Source organism: Oryza glaberrima, chromosome 2, assembly GCF_000147395.1.
Source record: "Oryza glaberrima chromosome 2, OglaRS2, whole genome shotgun sequence".
Taxonomy (NCBI): domain Eukaryota; kingdom Viridiplantae; phylum Streptophyta; class Magnoliopsida; order Poales; family Poaceae; genus Oryza; species Oryza glaberrima.
Window position 1 is genome coordinate 26,274,367 of NC_068327.1, and position 17,838 is coordinate 26,292,204.

Below are 17,838 nucleotides of genomic sequence, written 5' to 3' on the forward strand. Positions count from 1 at the left end.
GCTGTGCCGGTACACGGAAGACGCGGCTTCCGTGCGCGCCCCGATGCGGGGGTGGCGGAAAGGAGGACAAGCGTTGGCAGCTAGCTGCGCGCCTCCACGTTGTTCCGGAACGTTCCATCGCATCGTTAACTGAAACGAGAGGCAGTATTAATCCCCTAGTTAAACTCTGGCTAAGTATAGCAGAGACGCCGGCCGAGAGGAGTGGGGGGAGAGGGGAGGAGGAGGAGGAGAGTGGCTACTAGTACTAGCTATCTTTGGAGTGGGCGTTTCTTGGCCGGCGGCGATGGAGCAGGTGCGGCGGAAGAGTAGCCTGAGGTCACATGGCTCAGGCAAGTCCTCGCCGCGGGTGGGATCGGGGGTGTTCGATGAGCGGTCCGGACTGGCGGCCGATCGTGACGGCGGCGAGGAAGGGGAGGTGGTCGTGAGGATCGACGGGGAGGGGCCTTGCCGCGAGCCGTTCGCGTTCCCCGGCCAGGATGGCGGTGGGGCGGGGAATGTGAGCCCGAACACCGACTCCACGGCGAGCACGCCGCGGGGGGCGAGCAGGACGTGGTCCAGCGGGACCAACTCGCCGCGATCCCCGCCCAAGGTGAGGCGGGACGGGAGCGTTGAGTTTTGGAAGAATGATGGCGGCGGGGACGGGGGCAGCGATGGGGGTGGAGGCGGAGGCGGTGGCGGTGGCGGTGGCCGGCGCGCCTGCGAGGCGTTCAGCTTCAAGAACCGGGCGCCGCCGCGGCCTTCGTCGTCGCAGGCGTCGTCCCCTTCGCTATCGCCGCAGCCGGCACACGCTGCGGGTGCGGTAGACGGCGGCGAGGATCCGCCCACGCGTCTCATCGGGAACTTCCTTCGGAAACAGAAGGCGTCCGGCGCCGAGCTGTCGCTGGACCTCGACATGGAGGAGCTCGGGAGGCCGTCGCAACTGCATGCGCAGCCATCCTTCTCAAACTCCCTGGAACGCGAGGCGCGAGTCTCCTTCCAACCGAAAAGGCGTGTCGCCTCGTCCTCTGACTCCGACTCCGACACCGGAGGTAGCCGTAGGCGCGGCGGCGACGACGGCGAGGTTGTTCGCTGCACGTCCAGTTCCACTGCAGCGGGACACTTGATGCGAGCCAAAACGCGATCCCGGCTGATGGACCCGCCGCCGCAGCCCCAGCCGGCGTCCGCGGTCCCTCCCGTCGGCGACGAGGAGAGGAGATCCTCTGTCTTGCGGACGCCTACGAAGTCCGGCCAGTTCATCTCGGGCCTCATGACCGGCAAGTCCGGGCAAATCGCCAAGTCGGGCCCGTTGGAAGAGGAGGAGGAGGACCCATTCATGGACGAGGACATCCCCGACGAATTCAAGCGCGGGAAGCTGGACGCCCTCACTATCCTTCAGTGGCTCAGCTTGGTGCTCATCATCGCGGCATTGGCGTGCAGTCTCACCATCAAGGCCCTGTCCGGGAAGAAGGTCTGGGGGCTGCACCTCTGGAAGTGGGAGCTCCTCGTGTTCGTGCTCATCTGCGGCCGCCTTGTCTCCGGCTGGGTCATCCGGATCGCCGTGTTCTGCGTCGAGCGCAACTTCTTGCTGCGCAAGCGCGTGCTCTACTTCGTGTACGGCGTGCGCAGCGCCGTGCAGAACGCGCTCTGGCTCGGCCTGGTGCTCTCCTCTTGGCACTTCATGTTCGACAAGAACGTCCAGCGGGAGACGAACTCGCCTGTGCTGCCCTACGTGCAGAAGATACTGTTCTGCTTCCTCGTCGCCACGCTCATCCGCCTCGTCAAGACGCTGCTGCTCAAGGTGCTGGCATCCTCCTTCCATGTCAACACATACTTTGACCGGATTCAGGAGGCATTGTTCAACCAGTTTGTCATCGAGACGCTCTCCGGGCCGCCCCTAGTTGACGAAAACCAATTCCTTGCTGAGATGCATGAGCTTCAACGCGCAGGAGCAACCATCCCAGCTGAGCTCCGTTCCACTGTACCAACCAAGAATCTTTCAGGGCAAAGGAGTATTCGGATGTCCGGGGTGATTCCTAAGGGAGAAGGGAGCAAGCAGCTGTCAAAAGAGAAAGGAGAGCACCAGATTGAGGAGGGGATCACCATTGACAAGCTTCATAAACTCAACCAGAAAAATATCTCAGCTTGGAACATGAAAAGGTTGATGAGGATTGTTCGGTTTGGGACGCTCACGACAATGGATGAGCAGATACAGCAGGCAACGGGTGAGGGGGATGAGTCAGCGACACAGATTCGTAGTGAATATGAAGCCAAGATTGCTGCCAAGAAGATCTTTCACAATGTGGCGAAGCCTGGCTCCAAGTAAGTGTCTTCATTGTCAGTAGTATAGTATGGTTAGATTCCCTAATCTCCTGCAAGTGCCATCATTGCTAGTTCTTACAATATAGATAATCAGACAAGCAACTGCAATTTATCTGTAATGTAGGAACTGTTAGTTCGTGCGGTGGTCGTGCGGACAGTCAGTGTTATTTCATTGGAGATGCTAGTATGCTAATATTTCATCCTATATATCTTTAGTATTGAGTTACAGGTGTTTAAAGCTTATTGAAAACAGGGATTGCAAAAATTCTGAACTTGCACATTTCTGATCAAATTCCTAATCACAAACATATGAATACTGCAGGTATATATACTTGTCAGATTTGCTGCGTTTCATGAGGCAGGAAGAAGCCATCAAAACAATGGATCTTTTCGAAGGAGCACAGGAGCACAGCAGGGTTAGCAAGAGATCTCTAAAGAACTGGGTGGTAATGATCTTTCACGATATTGATTTATAATAACGAGTCACAGGGTGTGTTTGGTTCTTTGCCAATATCAACTATACCAAAATATTTGTGTTGCCAAAAAAAAGGTGCTCATTTGGTTTGCAACTAAAATTTTGTTATCCCTTTGGCACCAAACGAAATACCAGTACCTACATATTTTGGCAACAATCCAAACATGCACCTTACCAAAATTTTTTGGCAATGACCAAATCTTGCCATTGCCCCCAAAAAATGGGCAAGGCTAACAATGGCAGTAATCCAAACATTCCCGTAGCTAGTTCTGAAAATGCCCTTGCTAATATTGTTGTATGTATTCTTCTGTAGGTGAATGCATTTAGAGAGCGCAAAGCCCTTGCCCTAACACTTAATGATACAAAGACTGCAGTGAACAAGCTCAACCAGATGGTTAATGTTGTTGTTGGGATAATTGTGTTTGCCCTCTGGCTACTTATTCTGGGTATAGCAACAACACATTTCTTTGTCTTCCTCAGTTCACAAGTTCTTGTGGCAGTTTTTGTATTTGGGAATACTTTGAAGACAATTTTTGAGGCAATTGTGTTCTTGTTCGTGATGCATCCTTATGATGTTGGTGATCGCTGCGAAATAGAAGATTGTCAGGTAGTGGGAAAGTTCTTTAATCTTCATTCATGAATATTGCCTTGCATTCATTTACTAAAGATTGAACTACTTGAATTTCAGGTGGTTGTTGAGGAAATGAATATAATGACAACAGTGTTTCTCCGATATGATAACCTGAAGATCTATTATCCAAACAGTGTACTTGCCACAAAACCGATTATGAATTACTACAGGAGTCCTGATATGGGAGAAGGAATTGACTTCTCCGTTCATGTTGCCACCCCAGTGGAGAAATTAGCCCTTATGAAGGAAAGATTATTACGGTATGTATTAGTGTTCTTATCTTGTTGCAATACAATCCGACCTCATGAAATCTAATCAACAATGAATGATTAACTATGAATGTAAAAATGCAACTATGAGAATTTGATTCTGTTAATACTGTCTACTGGAGTCCGAAAGAAGTGCCTGCACTCTTGCCCAACCTAAGGCCTATGAATTAGTACTAAATTAGGGCATAAGAACATTTCATCATAGTTACAGCCTTCCTATCAGATTATAAAATCAGTCAGGCATCTATGAGCTCATTTGCTGCTTATGTTAGTATCTTACCACGCCGAGCTAATCAATATTTTCACTTCTAAATTTCAGTTACATCGACAACAAGAAGGACCATTGGTATCCTGGTGCAATGGTTGTCCTCCGTGATGTGGATGACACCAACAAGCTGAAAGTGTCCATATGGCTCCGGCACACACTCAACTGGCAGGACATGGGGATGAGGTTCGTAAGGAGGGAGCTGGTGCTCCAAGAGATGATCAAAGTTCTCAAGGACCTCGACATAGAATACAGGATGCTGCCACTCGACGTGAACGTGCGAAACGCGCCCCCTATCCAGTCCACGAGGATGCCAACGACATGGAACTATTCCTGATTACTGAATCGGTGAATGCACCAGATCATTCAGCTATGAGATTACAGAGAGGAGGAAATGCCTTTGATCGAGTTTGAGCTGCAAGATCCTGGTGGCAACTAGCAAGTGTTCTGCGCTGCAAGAGCTTGGTAACAACTAGCAAGTAGTGGATAGCATGTAAAAACTAGCAATGGTTGTTATTGTTAGTGTGCTTGAAGCCATCATCACTTGGTAGTTGGTGCAGTATGTAATTACTGGTGCTGTGTAGTTGATGGATAACGTAGATACAGAGATAAAGAGTTTTCATTCCAAATGGTGAAAGCAGTAATAAAAAGTTCAATGGGTGAACTCCTATTTCTGATTCCGACGGCTAGCCCGGGCAACCAACGACCCTTGCCGTGAAGCTGCGAGGCCAATGGCCTGCTGCGTCGTTCGTCGAGTCTGATACTCTGGTTTTTGTATCTGATACTCTGGTGGAGATGTACAGCCCCATCGTTTGGCCTAAACAGCCAAGGAATAAGCCAAAATTTGAATTTTTGAACTTGATTTTGAAGTTGATTTTGGAATGCTTTTAACGTAATTTTTGTTAATGTTGGCTTTTAAGTCGCTACGAACAAATCTACAAAAGTTTTACTTATAAATTAATTTTAATTTTCTAATAAGCCAAATAAGCCATTTTGGGTAAAATGGCAACCGATGGGAGCCGTAGATCGGCGCCGGCTCTGGTGGTGCGCATGAAGCACCGGCCACCGGCTGGTTTCTGTTTAAATGGTTGCGCCTTCCATCGCGTGCTAGAATAGAGGGGGCAGCCATGGCTGCATCCATGTTGGGTCCGGGTGCAAGTAATTCAGGGATTGTGGAGAGATGTGGGATTATCTGACCAGTGGTGTGGAGTGACTCTAAAGTCACCTGACCTAGAGGATCCCAGTCCGGTGTGATGTGTGCTGCGTCGTACCTGAATAGAACTTGCCAGAAGAATTGATTTGAGAAGGTGAGATTCCTAGTATAAGCTTGACCCAATTGGCAAGGATTTTCAACTCAAACCTAAGTCAATCAAGCTAAAACTACAAATGCTCTAACTATCATGGCTAATTTCACCCGAAAACGAAGAACCAGTAATATACTTTATGAGGATCGAAATTATGCTTTGATGATTCCAAATGAACAATTGATACAATTGGGAAGCTCAATACAGGCTTTGAAATTGTGATCAGATTATATATATTAAGCACATGTAACACCAAGGCATAGCAATTGTGGTAGTTTATCCTAAGAATTCTTCATTTAGTCACATCGTCTTATTTCAGCAACTAACTAAAGATCAGAACCGCAGCATAAGTATCCAGACATCTGCCCTAGATGGCAATGGCGTAATCTTTATATTTCTCATTGAAACTTATAATTTCAGAGATGAATTGCTCACCAAATCTCAGCAGCATATAACTCCATATATAACCACTTGCTCAGAACTTCAAATATCCGGTAGCATCAAGGTTGGTCTGCGCGGTCCGTGCCTACGGCGTTGTAGCTGCATCCTGCAGCTCGAATCCCCTCTCCACCGCATAGTCCACGAAGCTGTACAAGGGAAGCACCCTTTCGCCATACTTGTCACCGAACCTGTCGGCCTCCATCTTGGCCTGCGCTTTGAGCTCCTCTACGATGCCAAGCGCTCGATCCATGCCCAGCGCGCGCAGGACGCTGGCATTGCTCCTCATCTTGCCGTTGCCCGACGCGCTCCGGATGTCGTCGACGAGCTGGTACAGGACGCCGATGGTGCGGCCGTAGCGCCGCAGCGCGGCCTCCTCGTCGGGCCCCGCGCCTCCCAGCATGGCGCCGCAGGCGGCGGAGCACTCCGCCATCTCGCCGAACTTCTTCGTCAGAACCTTCATGACCTCGGCCTCGCCGAGGGCGGTGGCGCCGGCGAGGTCGAGGAATTGGCCGGCCGCCATGCCTGTGGATCCCACGGCGCGCGCTAGCTCCCCGAGGACGCGGAGGAGGACGGCGTGGGGTACGGGGTCGGGCGACGGAGTGTGGGCGATGACGTGGGTGTAGGCGAGGGGGAAGAGCGCGTCCCCGGCGAGGACGGCCATGTCGGTGCCGTAGGCGGCGTGGGTGGAGGGGCGCCCGCGGCGGGTGGGCGCGGCGTCGAAGCATGGGAGGTCGTCGTGCACGAGCGACGCCGCGTGGAGCATCTCGAGGGCCACAGCGGCGGGGAGCGCGGCCTCGCGCGGCGCGCCGAGGAGCTCGCAGGCGGCGACGCAGAGGACCGGGGGCGCGCGCTTGGCGGTGCCCTCGTTGCCGGCGCCCGGGAGGACGGCGTAGCGCATGGCGGAGTGGATTCTCTCCGGCGTGCGGATGGGCATCGCGGCGTCGAGCTCGGCCTCCACATCGGCGATCAGGGATGTCCAATAGAGGCGCAAATCGAAGGAAGGGGAGGCGGCGGCGGCGGCAGAGGAGGCCCGGATGGGAAGGAAGCGGGTGGATTTGGAGGTGGAAGGCAGCTTGGCGAAGGGGAGGGACATGGAGAAGGAGGAGAGAGCCATGGCGCTGATGAAAGGGGGAGATTGGAATTGGATTGGGGGTTCACAACTTCAGATGTGGTTTCCTTGACGGATTTGATAACGCCGTCCGCTCTTCTCTTTATTCGCTAACCATCCACTACTAGTGGAGTGCACTCGTGTCGTGTGAACCTGTCCAGCAATTTCTCATTCGCTAACCATGTTAGTCGTGTGAATGTGGTGGCAGCACAAATGCACAATGGCACGCTCACCGCGAACACGTTTTCCTACATTTTTATGGAAAAATTTGGATAGTTCCAACTTGCAAGTGTAAAAAGTATATGAAATTGTAATCATCATGACACATCACAGTCTTTGAAAAGTGCTCATAGAAGTAGGGATATAAATGTGTACATTAAGTTAGTGTACGCGTGGTGATCGTGTACGTTTGTATTTCCTTCCTTCTAAAATATAAGGATTTTGGATGGCACATAGAAGTAGGGATGTAAATGTGTACATTAAGTTAGTGTGCGCATGGTGATCGTGTACGTTTGTATTTCCTTCCTTCTGAAATATAAGGATTTTGGATGGCACATAGAAGTATTTATCTTGTTTAGATTTGTAGTAATACGACATGTCTTATTAATCTAAATTCTCTTATATTTTAAGACGAATGAAGTATAATGTTTCTTTTCTTTTTGAAAAGAGAAAATTATATACGGGCTCTAAGGCCAAATAACCATGTATCAATGACAACGATGTTGGTATCTCATCATTTTTCGACGTCCTAAATATTTATCATCGAAAACAAGTTTACAATATTATACCCTTCAATAAAAACATATTTATTTTCGATATTATTCTCTTCAATAATTTTTTGACGTTTATAGATTTGGTAAAGCATAAAAAAATTCCAATATCTTGAGTCCACGGTCTATTTTTGGTTGAAGTTTTTGACGAGGGTTAGTTTCGAAATAAGTTTTCTTAAAGTACCAAATTGTCAAAAAAACGGTGGTCGTTAAGAGTGATTATACGTATGAAAGGTAAAGTTGGTCGTAGCATCACAAATTAGAATAAAAAATTGATACTCCCTCCATTCCTAAATATTTAACACCGTTGATTTTTTAGCACATGTTCGACCGTTCGTATTATTCAAAAACTATATATATATATACATATAAGTATATTTAACAATGAATCAAATGATAAAAAAAGAATTAATAATTACTTAAAATTTTTTAATAAAACGAGCAGTCAAACATATTTAAAAAAATCAACGGCATCAAATATTTAGAAACGGAGAACAGAGAGAGTATTTAGCTTTGGATATCACAAAACCGAATTCAAAATTGCGAACTTTGGGATAACTTTCCAAATGCAAACTTAAGTTTAGAATTGTGGGCTTTACCCTAGTTAGGGAGCCCTTCCAGAAATTCTCTGAGGCCCGGATGGGCCGCAGAGGGGGTTTGGAAATAGTTTTCAACCAGCAATTGACGCGCCTCGGTATAACCTCACTAGCTGCGTCATTGCCCCAAGCGCAAAGATGAGTTCTAACGATCGCTCACCTCCTCGTTTTATAGCGCCTTCCGCATCTATAATTCCCCAACATAATCGGTATGGTACTAAACAAGCCAACAAGAAGTCAACAACCGACCTTCGTAATCCCAAGAGTCTTCCTCCCCGTTCTTTCGCGGCCCACGGTCTATATAATCATGGGCTTTTAATTCGGCCCAGTTAGGCAAATTTGCCTCCCGTATTATTTTTCCTTTTTTTTTTCTTGATGAAATGAAATGTCCCCATTTCTAAACTGCAGCACTGTGACCCGATTCGATTCCTTTGTTCTCCCCTTCACTTTGCCCCGATCCGCACCCAAACCCTAGCCATCTAAAACCCCCGCGGCTCCGATGGCCGCCGCCTCGCCACCGGCCTCCCCGCCTCACCCCAAGCGCCACAAGATGTCCTCCTCCTCCGACCCCGACCAGGAGCCCACCTCGCCTTCCGCCGCTGGCGCCGACGGCGCGCAGCCCCGCGCCCCCCGGTACAAGCGTCGCAAGGTGGCCATCCTGCTCGGCTACTGCGGCGCGGGGTACCAGGGCATGCAGAAGAACCCGGGCGCGCGCACCATCGAGGGGGACCTGGAGGAGGCGCTCTACCGGGCCGGCGCCGTGCCCGAGGCCGACCGCGCCGCGCCCCGCCGCTACGACTGGGCCCGCGCGGCGCGCACCGACAAGGGCGTCAGCGCCGCGGCGCAGGTCGTCTCCGGCCGCTTCTACGTCGACCCGCCCGTCTTCACTGATCGCCTGAATGCGCAGCTCGCGCCCCAGATCCGCGCCTTCGGCTACGTCCGCGTCACCAACTCGTTCAACGCGAAGAAGTTCTGCGACCGCCGGAGGTATGTGTACCTGCTGCCCGTGTTCGCGCTCGACCCCAGCGCGCACCCCGACCGTGAGGCCGTCATGGCGAGCGTTGGGAGTGGGAGCGAGCTTACGAAGTGCCTTGAGTGCTCAGAGAGGGGTAGGAAGGTGCCCGGTGTCATGGGCCGGGAGGGTAAGGTACCCGATCCTGCCCTTCAGGAGGAGAAATCTGTTGAGGCTTCCCGGGAGGAAGCTGCAGTGGGTTCAAATGAGGATGCAAATTGTGATCCGGCAAGCACTGGCGATCGTAGTGTTGATTTACCTATCCCTGATAATGAAACCAATACCCAAATCACTGAAATGAGATCAAATGGTGCAGAAAAATGTGATGTTCAACTGTCAGGTGGTACTCTCTGTTCTGAAGCTGTACCAGCTAGCATCAGTGAGACTGTTTGCCCCATCCTGAATTCAGATTCCAACACGAATTCAGATTCAGTTGATGTTGATCCTTCATTTGTGGCTGAAAAGAAAGGTAGTATTGAGACTGTTGTTACTGAAGATGGAAAGAAACAAGCTATGGATGTTGTTACTGAAGATGAAAAGAAACAAGATGTGGATTATGAAGGCAGCAGTCTAGAAGAGATGCCCCTGAGAAGTGCATTTTCTTACACTCATGAAGTCAAAGAGAGGTTTAATAGAATTCTCAAAAAATATGTTGGAACACACAATTTCCACAACTTCACCACCAGAACTAAAGCGGAGGATCCTGCAGCCAAAAGGTTCATCATTTCCTTTGCTGCTGATCGTGTAGTGAATTTGGATGGGATTGATTTTATCAGGTGCGAGGTTGTTGGGCAGAGTTTCATGCTCCATCAGATTAGGAAGATGATTGGCCTTGCTGTTGCTGTGATGAGGAACTGTGCTCCTGAGTCAATCTATGATGTAGCGTTCCGCAAGTAAGTTCCATACAAGAGTACTGCAGTTTTATATAGTTCAACAGATATTATTTGCATGCTAATTGATTTCTTTTATCATGTTTCTGTTACAGGGATGTCAATCTTAATGTGCCTACTGCGCCTGAGGTTGGGCTGTACTTAGATGAATGCATGTTCACTTCATATAACAAGAAATGGAAGGATTCACATGAGGCGGTTTCTATGGAACCTTATTCTGAGGAGGCTGAAGAGTTTAAGCTCAAGTATATATTCCCTCATATCGCTGCAATGGAGCACAAGGAGGGAGCTGTAGCTCTCTGGTTGCATTCGTTGAACAGCAGAAATTATCCAGATTTTCGCTACATGGATAATGCTGGAACTGAGGCAAGTATTGCTGCTGCAGTTGAGAGTGTTGATGAAGGGACGGTGCCAAGTGATAATATTAGTGAGTAACTCTTTTCCCAAAGGAACTTGTAGGACACAGTACTTCTGTCTGTTGTATGTGTCTGGAGAGAGGCTTTGAAATATTGCTTATGGAACCAAGACTGGATTGAAGGCTGCATCTCTTTTCCATTGATATACGGGCATAAATAGTCAAGTTGTGTAATGCTTCAGCGCTTACATAGGCAGTGTTTCCTTGGATGGACATTATTTTTTTCCGGATAAGAATGTTATAAATTTGATATATGTTACTTATTTGTAGGCAGTGTCATGGCAAGTTATGATGCCTGAGAAATGCTTCTGCAATGTTTGTTTGCTGAAACTATCCTAAATGGTTACTATGCTTTATAACTTTCTATATGTTTCTTGTTGCTTCCATCCATTTCATTCTAGCTAGAACTTGTTCTATGCTATCCCATTGTGCTTCTGGTCAATATTGGACATTGGGAAATGGTTGACTCATTTCATTGTTAGGATGTTTTTATTTGCTTTCTTATCTATATCAGTATACATAGTTATGCTTGGTTGCATTTCTCCCCGTGGAATTTGACCATGAAGAAATACTTTGATGAGGTTTTTACACTTCTGTAATAAGGCAATTGCATTTTTTTTTCCAAACATAAAACTATAAGAGTTTTTTTTAACACGTTATCTCTCCAAGTAGTCCTTTGCTTACAGTTTCATTTGTTAAAAGGTTGACAGCGAGGATAATTGAGAATTTACCACTCCACGATAGTTAAAAATGGCAAATGAGGACCTGCGAATTACTGCACTGGTTGATTTGTTAAGTTGGATTTTGATTTCTCTACCCTATGCTGATAAGATCTGTGTGGAAGCTGCAACGAGGGAAGCATTTCAAACTGTTTCTCTTTATTATCTCTTTTACTTCCACAAATACTACTAATTTGTACAGATGGAACGAAGAACAACAGGGCCTGCAAACTACGACAGTGCGGCAGTGCCTTCGCTAGCTACGAATATAGGACCGGGGCGAGGCCAGCTACGGATGCTACAGTCGAGCGGCCACCACGATTACGAGATGCACCGGAGCGAGTGCAGGGACGCCGAGGTGTCCATGGACGCGGCGTCGAACATGCACCGGCGGTCAGTAACCTCGATGCCGTAGTCCATGAGCGGGCGGCGCTCGAGCTCCTCGTCATGCCGGCGCGCGCATTCCGGGACCTCCATCTCCCCCTTGCTCACGTGCTCCCACAGGTACTCGAGCCTGCTCATGTACCTCAGCTTCTCGTACAGCCTGCAAGATCCAAAATTCCAAGGAAACCACGGTAAACACCAGCGCCTCACCCACGAATCGTAGTGCAGCACACACGGAGTGATTCGTTGTATGTACATACCCGGAGCTGAAGAGGAATCGCCCCAAGGTGGCGAAGAAGAGGCGGGCCTGGAATCCCGGGTGCACGAAGTACACCGCGCGCAGCCGCTCCTTGGCCGCGGCAGGCAGCGCCTCGTACGCCGCGCGGATCGCTGCGACGCCGGGGAAGTTGTCGCCGCGGTCGACGAGGGAGTGGACGTACACGACCACGAACTCCCGCTCCCCGATCTCCGGGAGCACGCGCCTCCGCACGTACCCCCTCAACGCCGCCTCCGCCCGCCCGCCCAGCGCGCGCGCTGCCGCGACAAAGGAAACGGGGTCACTTTTCCGCCGGCAAAAGCATCGGAATTGCGGGGATCTGACGAGCGAGGCCGAGCTCAGCTTACCGGGGAAGTACTTGCCGACGATCCTGACGACGGCGCGGCCTCGCTTGTCTCGGCCGTTCAGGGTGATCGCCCGGCTGCGCTCCAGCAGCAGCTCCGCCTCGGCCATCGCGTCGTCCGTCTCGTGGATCAGATCAACCATGGCAATCGTCAATCGAGCTTATCCAATTCTTGTGGGGGGGCTTAGCTTAAAGCGAGGGAGAATGGGGACATTTTAAATATATACGGGGGGGCGATCCATCCGATCGGGGAGGAATTGACGTAGGAGGACTGGACGGTGTGGCGCGGCGCGGGGGCGCTGCGTGGGCTGGTTCCTGGGCCGTTGGGTGGAGCGCGAGCGGTGGCGGACGCGTGGGCGCGTGGACGGGGTTCATGGGGGGAGGCCGGGAGGGGGGATGCGGGATCTCGGGGGAATATGCTGGGAATATTTTCGGTTGGGATGGGCACGGTGGGGGTGGGATGGATTGGCGTGGCTCGGGGTAGGGGAGGCGGCCGCGTCGTGATCCGGTGGGTTTTGGGTGACCGATCCCATGGATGGAAAACGGGAGCCTTTCTGTGGGCAGGGTCACTGCTTCACCGATTGGTTTATTGCCGCCTTTGTTGAAGTCCGTTGTTTGCTGTTGGATAGAGCTCATTGTATTAGTTCATGTGAAAGTTAGTACACCAATATTAGTAGCTATAAACTTGGTTTTATTTTTTTTCTCCTATATCTTTCTCATACTTATGTATTTCATGTATTTATCATGAAGGGTAGAGAGCATTATTTATCTTGAAGCATTTAATATATTTCTCTCTCCTTCATACATACTTAGGCTCTCATCGGTTGCCCATTTGGTCCAAATTGGCTTATTTGGCTTATTAGAAAATTAAAATTAATTTATAAGTAAAACTTTTGTAGATTTTTTCGTAGCGACTTAAAAGCCAACATTAACAAAAATTACGTTAAAAGCATTTTAAAATCAACTTCAAAAATTCAAATTTTGGCTTATTCTTTGGTTGTTTAGGCCAAACGATGAGGCTATTACAATTATTCTTGCTCTTACATTGACAATAATTTTGGTTAATGCGCGTGGCAACCCAAAAATAGCCTTTTTAAAAAAAATAATTAAAGATTATTTTTTAAAAAAATATGCTTGAATTGTGATTACTGTACTGTTACCATTATGTACCCCTAATGCAAGCCTAGTTATATACTTTATTCGTCCTAAAATGTAATAATATATTCAAATGATTGTGCGTGTCTAATTGTGTGTTATATTTTAAGATGATCGAGTATTGTATCATTATATTTGGAGTATTTCCTTATTGGGTCATCAATATACAGTAATGTTCGGTCCGACACGAGAAAGAAGAAATGCATATTTTGGGAAAATTCCTATCAGCACTATGGGGCGGAGTAAGTCACTTTACATCCCTCATCTTACCATCGAGTTCTAAACTACAAGACAAATCTTAACCCCTAATTTACAATACCGATGTAGAAGAAATCAAAGCAGTATAGGAGTTTCTTTTAGCCGATGTTGCACCTACGTAGCATATAGGGCCCACATGTCATTAACATCCTCCTCTATCCACTCTCTCATATGTTCCCTGTTATTCCCCTCGGTGGCCACAATGAGGTGGGTGGGAACAACGAGGTTCTCGTCGGTGTTAACGGCCTCATCGCCCTACTAACATCTACCCCTCCATGACCGCTAAAAGCTGTGGCCGCCTCCTCCCGAGCTCCTTCCCTTTCTGACGGCGGCGACAGCCCACTCCCTCGTGTCGCTCTCATCCACATCCTTTGGGCGAGGCCGACAAAGAGCCTCAACATGTGTTGCCGCCTACGACGAGTTTGTTGACACCGCTGGTACTTGGTAGTGACTGAGCTGTGCACTGATCTTAAGGAATGTGTAGGGGAGATATGAGGATGCGACCTAGCTGCCACCCCTCTATTCTCCGCCATCACCGAGTTAGTGGCTTGATGGTTTTAGGCACGGATGCCGTGGCACTGTCGAGCTCACCGCCATTAAGGGTGCCGTCGTTGGTGTCTGCTGCCGTGTTCCTGGCCGTCCCCGAGACACCCTGTTAACGACTAAATTTGGTAATCGAGTTAAGCAGATCTCACAGGCCTCGTATTTTTACATCAACACGCCCCCACCTCTCCTCGCCGCCATGGCTACGGCGGTGGTCGCCACAACCCCATCACGCCTCCTCCACCACACCCTGTGCTCCTATTGCTCTGCACGGCCGTAGCTAGCAGTACTCTCCTCCTAATGCCTCACGGCCTCCCCTTAGCCACGCCTCTGAGGTGCATGAGCGTGGTGGTGACAGCAGCATGGACGCACTCCCTAATGGTGTGGTGCAACAATCCATTTGCATCTCAGTAGTGTCAGCGTCTCCCGCCACCTTTGCAGCCATGTGTCGTTACACCCGACACTCTACTCCCTACGGGGTGCCTTCGACACGGTGGGTGGAGTGGTTGCAACCGATGGCACCATCGGGCGGATGGTAGAGGCCGCAACGCGGTATTGTCCCTTCTCCGATGTGTGCCTGCAGCACGGGCTGGCTGAGCGGAGCACCTAATTGTGGGTGCTCAAGCCAATAATGGACTCCGCCATGTCCTCGGCGACATCTGGTAGGGGATCCAGGCACGTGAACTAGAGCGGCTCCCCATGCGTCGGTGGGGCTTTGCGACACATCTCAAGAGAAAAGGAGGGGTAGAGAGAAGAGTATGACATGTGGGAGCCACTTTTGTTTTTGTCACGTGAACACCTAGTTAGCCCAGGTGGACCGGGTCAACTTCCCACCTCACTAAACCAGCCATCGATATTGTCGGAGGACCTAATTTAACCCGGTATTATAAATTGAGGAGTAAAGATTTCTGGTATTACAATTTGGGATGCTAATTAAACTCGATGAAAAGATAGGGGGTGTCAACTGGACTTATGCCGCACTATGCCACTATGTAGAGATTTCACGGGTATGGGCCACACATTCTTCAGCTCCCGAACAAAGGCAATCATAGTCCTTTCCAACAATTTTTGGATCAGGCCCCAAGAACCATGTTCCCATCATAGGCCGCCGATTTGTTGCATGAAGGTTGGATATTGTTTCTCCATTTATGAACACGCCTATGTTGACAAGATGAAGATATTTCTAATAAAATAGCATATGTTAAAATGAAACTATTTTTCCACTGATCTAAGGGTATTTGGTTGGTTACTGTACTTTACCATGTCACATTTTAGTTATGCAATAGCTTCTTATGCATGTATTTGTTTCGTTATCGCAACTGTGTTATGCCATACTTTTTTAGCCTTATGTCATTCTCTTAAAGTTGAAGCTAAGTATATCACACTTGTGACTAACTATTTTTAAGTTGCACTTATGCCATCATGACACAACTAGTTACGGTAAGGTTAGGCATCAACCAAACATCCAAATTACTCTCAACCAATCACAGCCAATTGAATTGAATTTAACTATTTATATATTTTCTTTTCTTAATTATTATAACTTTTATCCAATCATTTTAATATATATTTTTAATATCTACTCCTATATTAGTGTTAAAAATGCTTATACTTTTTGGAGGGAGGTAGCAATGGGTAGGCTTCGGGAATCTGTAATCAGAAGTTACACCGAGTCACCGACCCGTGGTCAGAGCTTCAGACGAGTCAGGTAGCAATGGGTAGGCTTCGGACCATTCCATCCCCTCACCCAGTTACTGGCGCCCCGTCAGGCCGTCAGTTACCACTCACCAGGCTCATGAGTGAGCATCACCCAGTCCAATCCTCTCATTGCACCATGTACTGTACCGCACCAAATTAAAGTGGATCTCTTAATCAAATGATGTCACGGTGGCCGTGCGGCATGCAGCAATTTCCCCCTTGCAAATATGGTGAGCCAACGATCTCATCACCAAAGGTTCACCAAACCGATGTCGAGACAAGAATTCTCGGTTTTCATGAAAACCTACGACAAAGCAATATCGATGATTCGCGTGGCTAAAGCTGAAACGGTAACTTCATAGCAACAAAAAGAAATTCAATGATAGAAGTGAAAACTCATAGTCGAATTAAAATTCAATTTGAATTTATTTAAACTTAATCAGAAAACTGCCTATTTTATGCTCTCGATCCTACTTAGCCAATAGTTTTCGTGGTAATCAACCGGCTACCATTGGTACTGTAAACCCTGCACATCACTCATTTGATGTGGTTGACGTGATGTTAGGACTATAAAAAATAGCACGACAATGTATAAGTGAGAACTGTCCTATCTACTTCTATTAAATTATGTTTTTAGTTGCTGATTACCGACGTTTCATATTATGCTGCTCCGTCCTAAAATATAACAATTTTTAGCTATATTTTGGGACTCGTGTCCAGATTCATAGTTAAAAATTACTATATTTTGGGACGGAGGAAGTAGGTTATTTAGCTTATATTTAGTCAAAATTATTTAGGTTTGACTAAGTTTATAGAAGATATTAGTAACATCTACAATATCAAATTTGTTTCATTAAATTTTAATATTGAATATATTTTGATACAACGTTTATTTTGTAGTGGAAATGTTATTATATTTTTTAAAAACTTGGTCAAACTTAAATAAATTTAACTTAAAAAAATCAAACAACTTATAATATAAAACGGAGAGAGTGTTATATATATATGTTATATCACATCTAATATTAGATTAACTTATTTTAGAGGGAGTATGTTGTAATACTAGCAAACAATACTCAGTTGAGATCGGCGTGGGCTGGGACGATCAGGGAGGCACTAAGATGGATGGAGTGTCTACAACAGGTGCAGGTGCACAAGATAAACAGAGAATCAAACGGAGTAGCGCATAAGCTAGCTAGATTAGTAGTAAGTTCAGGAATCTGCGGTGAATGGTTGTTAAGTTCTCCTGCAGAACTCACTGAACTACTCAACCTAGAATGTAACCCCAATTTCAGTCATTAATATATTCTCTCTTTTCAAAAAAAAAAAAAAGAAAGAGGTTTTGACCGGATGTGTTTCTTTTCCCACGTTTTATCCCGTGAAATGATCGGTGTAGCTAAAATTCCTGTGTTTTTAATTTTATCTCTTCCTGTGTTCCAAATACACATGAACAACACCAAAATCCTGAAAATTTCTTTAAAATGCAACCAGAGCCCTGAAACCTTTTCAGACTCCTTTGGATCATGGAATTCTGGATAGAAAAATAGAGAAATTCAATTCAAAGGAAAATCAGATACGCCTACGGTCGAATCCACACGGATTAACCCCGAATCAGAAAATGCTGACTGGAATTCTACACGTATGACACGTAAAACAAAACCGCTCTGTATTAAGTCGAGGGGGTAATTTGTCCGGTATTAAATGTTCAAGGTGAATATGTCTGTTTTTTATGTTTTTTAGGTTCAGAGGAGATAATTTGGTTGACCGCGAGAGTTCGCTAGGAGGGGGTAATTCGTACTTTTTTTTTTTTGGAAAAAAAAAGGCTTGAATAGAAACGGTTCACTGGATCGGCGATGATCGCTACCGGCGCGCGCACTAGCTGGCATCGCGCGCCTTCGTCTGACGCCCCGCGGCAGGCAAGGGAGGCAGTGGCATCGGCGCGTCGCGCGCGTCAGTGCATGCAGATGCAGCTAGCGCGGCCTGGCGC

The 17,838-nt window shown here is 47.8% G+C and overlaps 4 protein-coding genes and 1 non-coding gene across 6 annotated transcripts; 2 read left to right on the forward strand and 3 right to left on the reverse strand.

Annotated features, from left to right (window-relative positions):
• Positions 1-208: 208 nt before the first annotated feature.
• Positions 209-5,360, forward strand: LOC127762890 (mechanosensitive ion channel protein 5-like). Its single transcript, XM_052287421.1, has 5 exons — positions 209-2,298; positions 2,621-2,744; positions 3,087-3,380; positions 3,462-3,664; positions 3,993-5,360. Exons 1-5 carry the CDS (start codon positions 284-286, stop codon positions 4,273-4,275), a joined length of 2,919 nt encoding a protein of 972 aa, XP_052143381.1. The 5' UTR covers positions 209-283; the 3' UTR covers positions 4,276-5,360.
• LOC127762891 (heterodimeric geranylgeranyl pyrophosphate synthase small subunit, chloroplastic) lies at positions 3,215-6,868 on the reverse strand. 2 transcript variants are annotated; one of them, XR_008015611.1, is made up of 2 exons: positions 5,678-6,868; positions 3,215-3,358 (listed from the first exon to the last, which is right to left on the reverse strand). XR_008015611.1 is itself a non-coding variant. In XM_052287422.1 (1 exon), the coding sequence occupies exon 1, from the start codon at positions 6,795-6,797 to the stop codon at positions 5,769-5,771; it is 1,029 nt and encodes a 342-aa protein (XP_052143382.1). In that variant the 5' UTR covers positions 6,798-6,868; the 3' UTR covers positions 5,376-5,768. The 2 variants fall into 2 exon arrangements, 1 of the variants encoding a protein (XP_052143382.1); XM_052287422.1 differs by lacking the exon at positions 3,215-3,358 and having other exon boundaries at positions 5,376-6,868.
• A 1,284-nt stretch (positions 6,869-8,152) lies between these two features.
• On the reverse strand, positions 8,153-8,297 carry LOC127764871 (U4 spliceosomal RNA). Its single transcript, XR_008016010.1, has one exon. It is a non-coding gene; the product is annotated as a U4 spliceosomal RNA (small nuclear RNA).
• Positions 8,298-8,581: 284 nt separating this feature from the next.
• LOC127763660 (uncharacterized) lies at positions 8,582-10,737 on the forward strand. The gene is made up of 2 exons (XM_052288432.1): positions 8,582-10,062; positions 10,155-10,737. Exons 1-2 carry the CDS (start codon positions 8,657-8,659, stop codon positions 10,492-10,494), a joined length of 1,746 nt encoding a protein of 581 aa, XP_052144392.1. The 5' UTR covers positions 8,582-8,656; the 3' UTR covers positions 10,495-10,737.
• Positions 10,738-11,329: 592 nt separating this feature from the next.
• On the reverse strand, positions 11,330-12,428 carry LOC127763661 (uncharacterized). The gene is made up of 3 exons (XM_052288433.1): positions 12,202-12,428; positions 11,838-12,111; positions 11,330-11,737 (listed from the first exon to the last, which is right to left on the reverse strand). The coding sequence occupies exons 1-3, from the start codon at positions 12,338-12,340 to the stop codon at positions 11,515-11,517; spliced, it is 636 nt and encodes a 211-aa protein (XP_052144393.1). The 5' UTR covers positions 12,341-12,428; the 3' UTR covers positions 11,330-11,514.
• Between the last annotated feature and the right edge of the window lie 5,410 nt (positions 12,429-17,838).

Excerpts from the sequence above, each read along its gene's own strand:
- LOC127763661 (XM_052288433.1), bottom strand. The coding sequence starts at position 12,340 with ATGGTTGATCTGATCCACGAGACGGACGACGCGATGGCCGAGGCGGAG. Across the intron at positions 12,112-12,201 it reads CGTCGGCAAGTACTTCCCCG|CGCGCGCGCTGGGCGGGCGG; the intron begins GTAAGCTGAGCT and ends TTGTCGCGGCAG. Across the intron at positions 11,738-11,837 it reads CGATTCCTCTTCAGCTCCGG|GCTGTACGAGAAGCTGAGGT; the intron begins GTATGTACATAC and ends TGGATCTTGCAG.
- LOC127762890 (XM_052287421.1), top strand. The coding sequence starts at position 284 with ATGGAGCAGGTGCGGCGGAAGAGTAGCCTGAGGTCACATGGCTCAGGC. Across the intron at positions 3,381-3,461 it reads GCGAAATAGAAGATTGTCAG|GTGGTTGTTGAGGAAATGAA; the intron begins GTAGTGGGAAAG and ends CTTGAATTTCAG. Across the intron at positions 3,665-3,992 it reads ATGAAGGAAAGATTATTACG|TTACATCGACAACAAGAAGG; the intron begins GTATGTATTAGT and ends TCTAAATTTCAG.
- LOC127762891 (XM_052287422.1), bottom strand. The coding sequence starts at position 6,797 with ATGGCTCTCTCCTCCTTCTCCATGTCCCTCCCCTTCGCCAAGCTGCCT.
- LOC127763660 (XM_052288432.1), top strand. The coding sequence starts at position 8,657 with ATGGCCGCCGCCTCGCCACCGGCCTCCCCGCCTCACCCCAAGCGCCAC. Across the intron at positions 10,063-10,154 it reads TATGATGTAGCGTTCCGCAA|GGATGTCAATCTTAATGTGC; the intron begins GTAAGTTCCATA and ends TTTCTGTTACAG.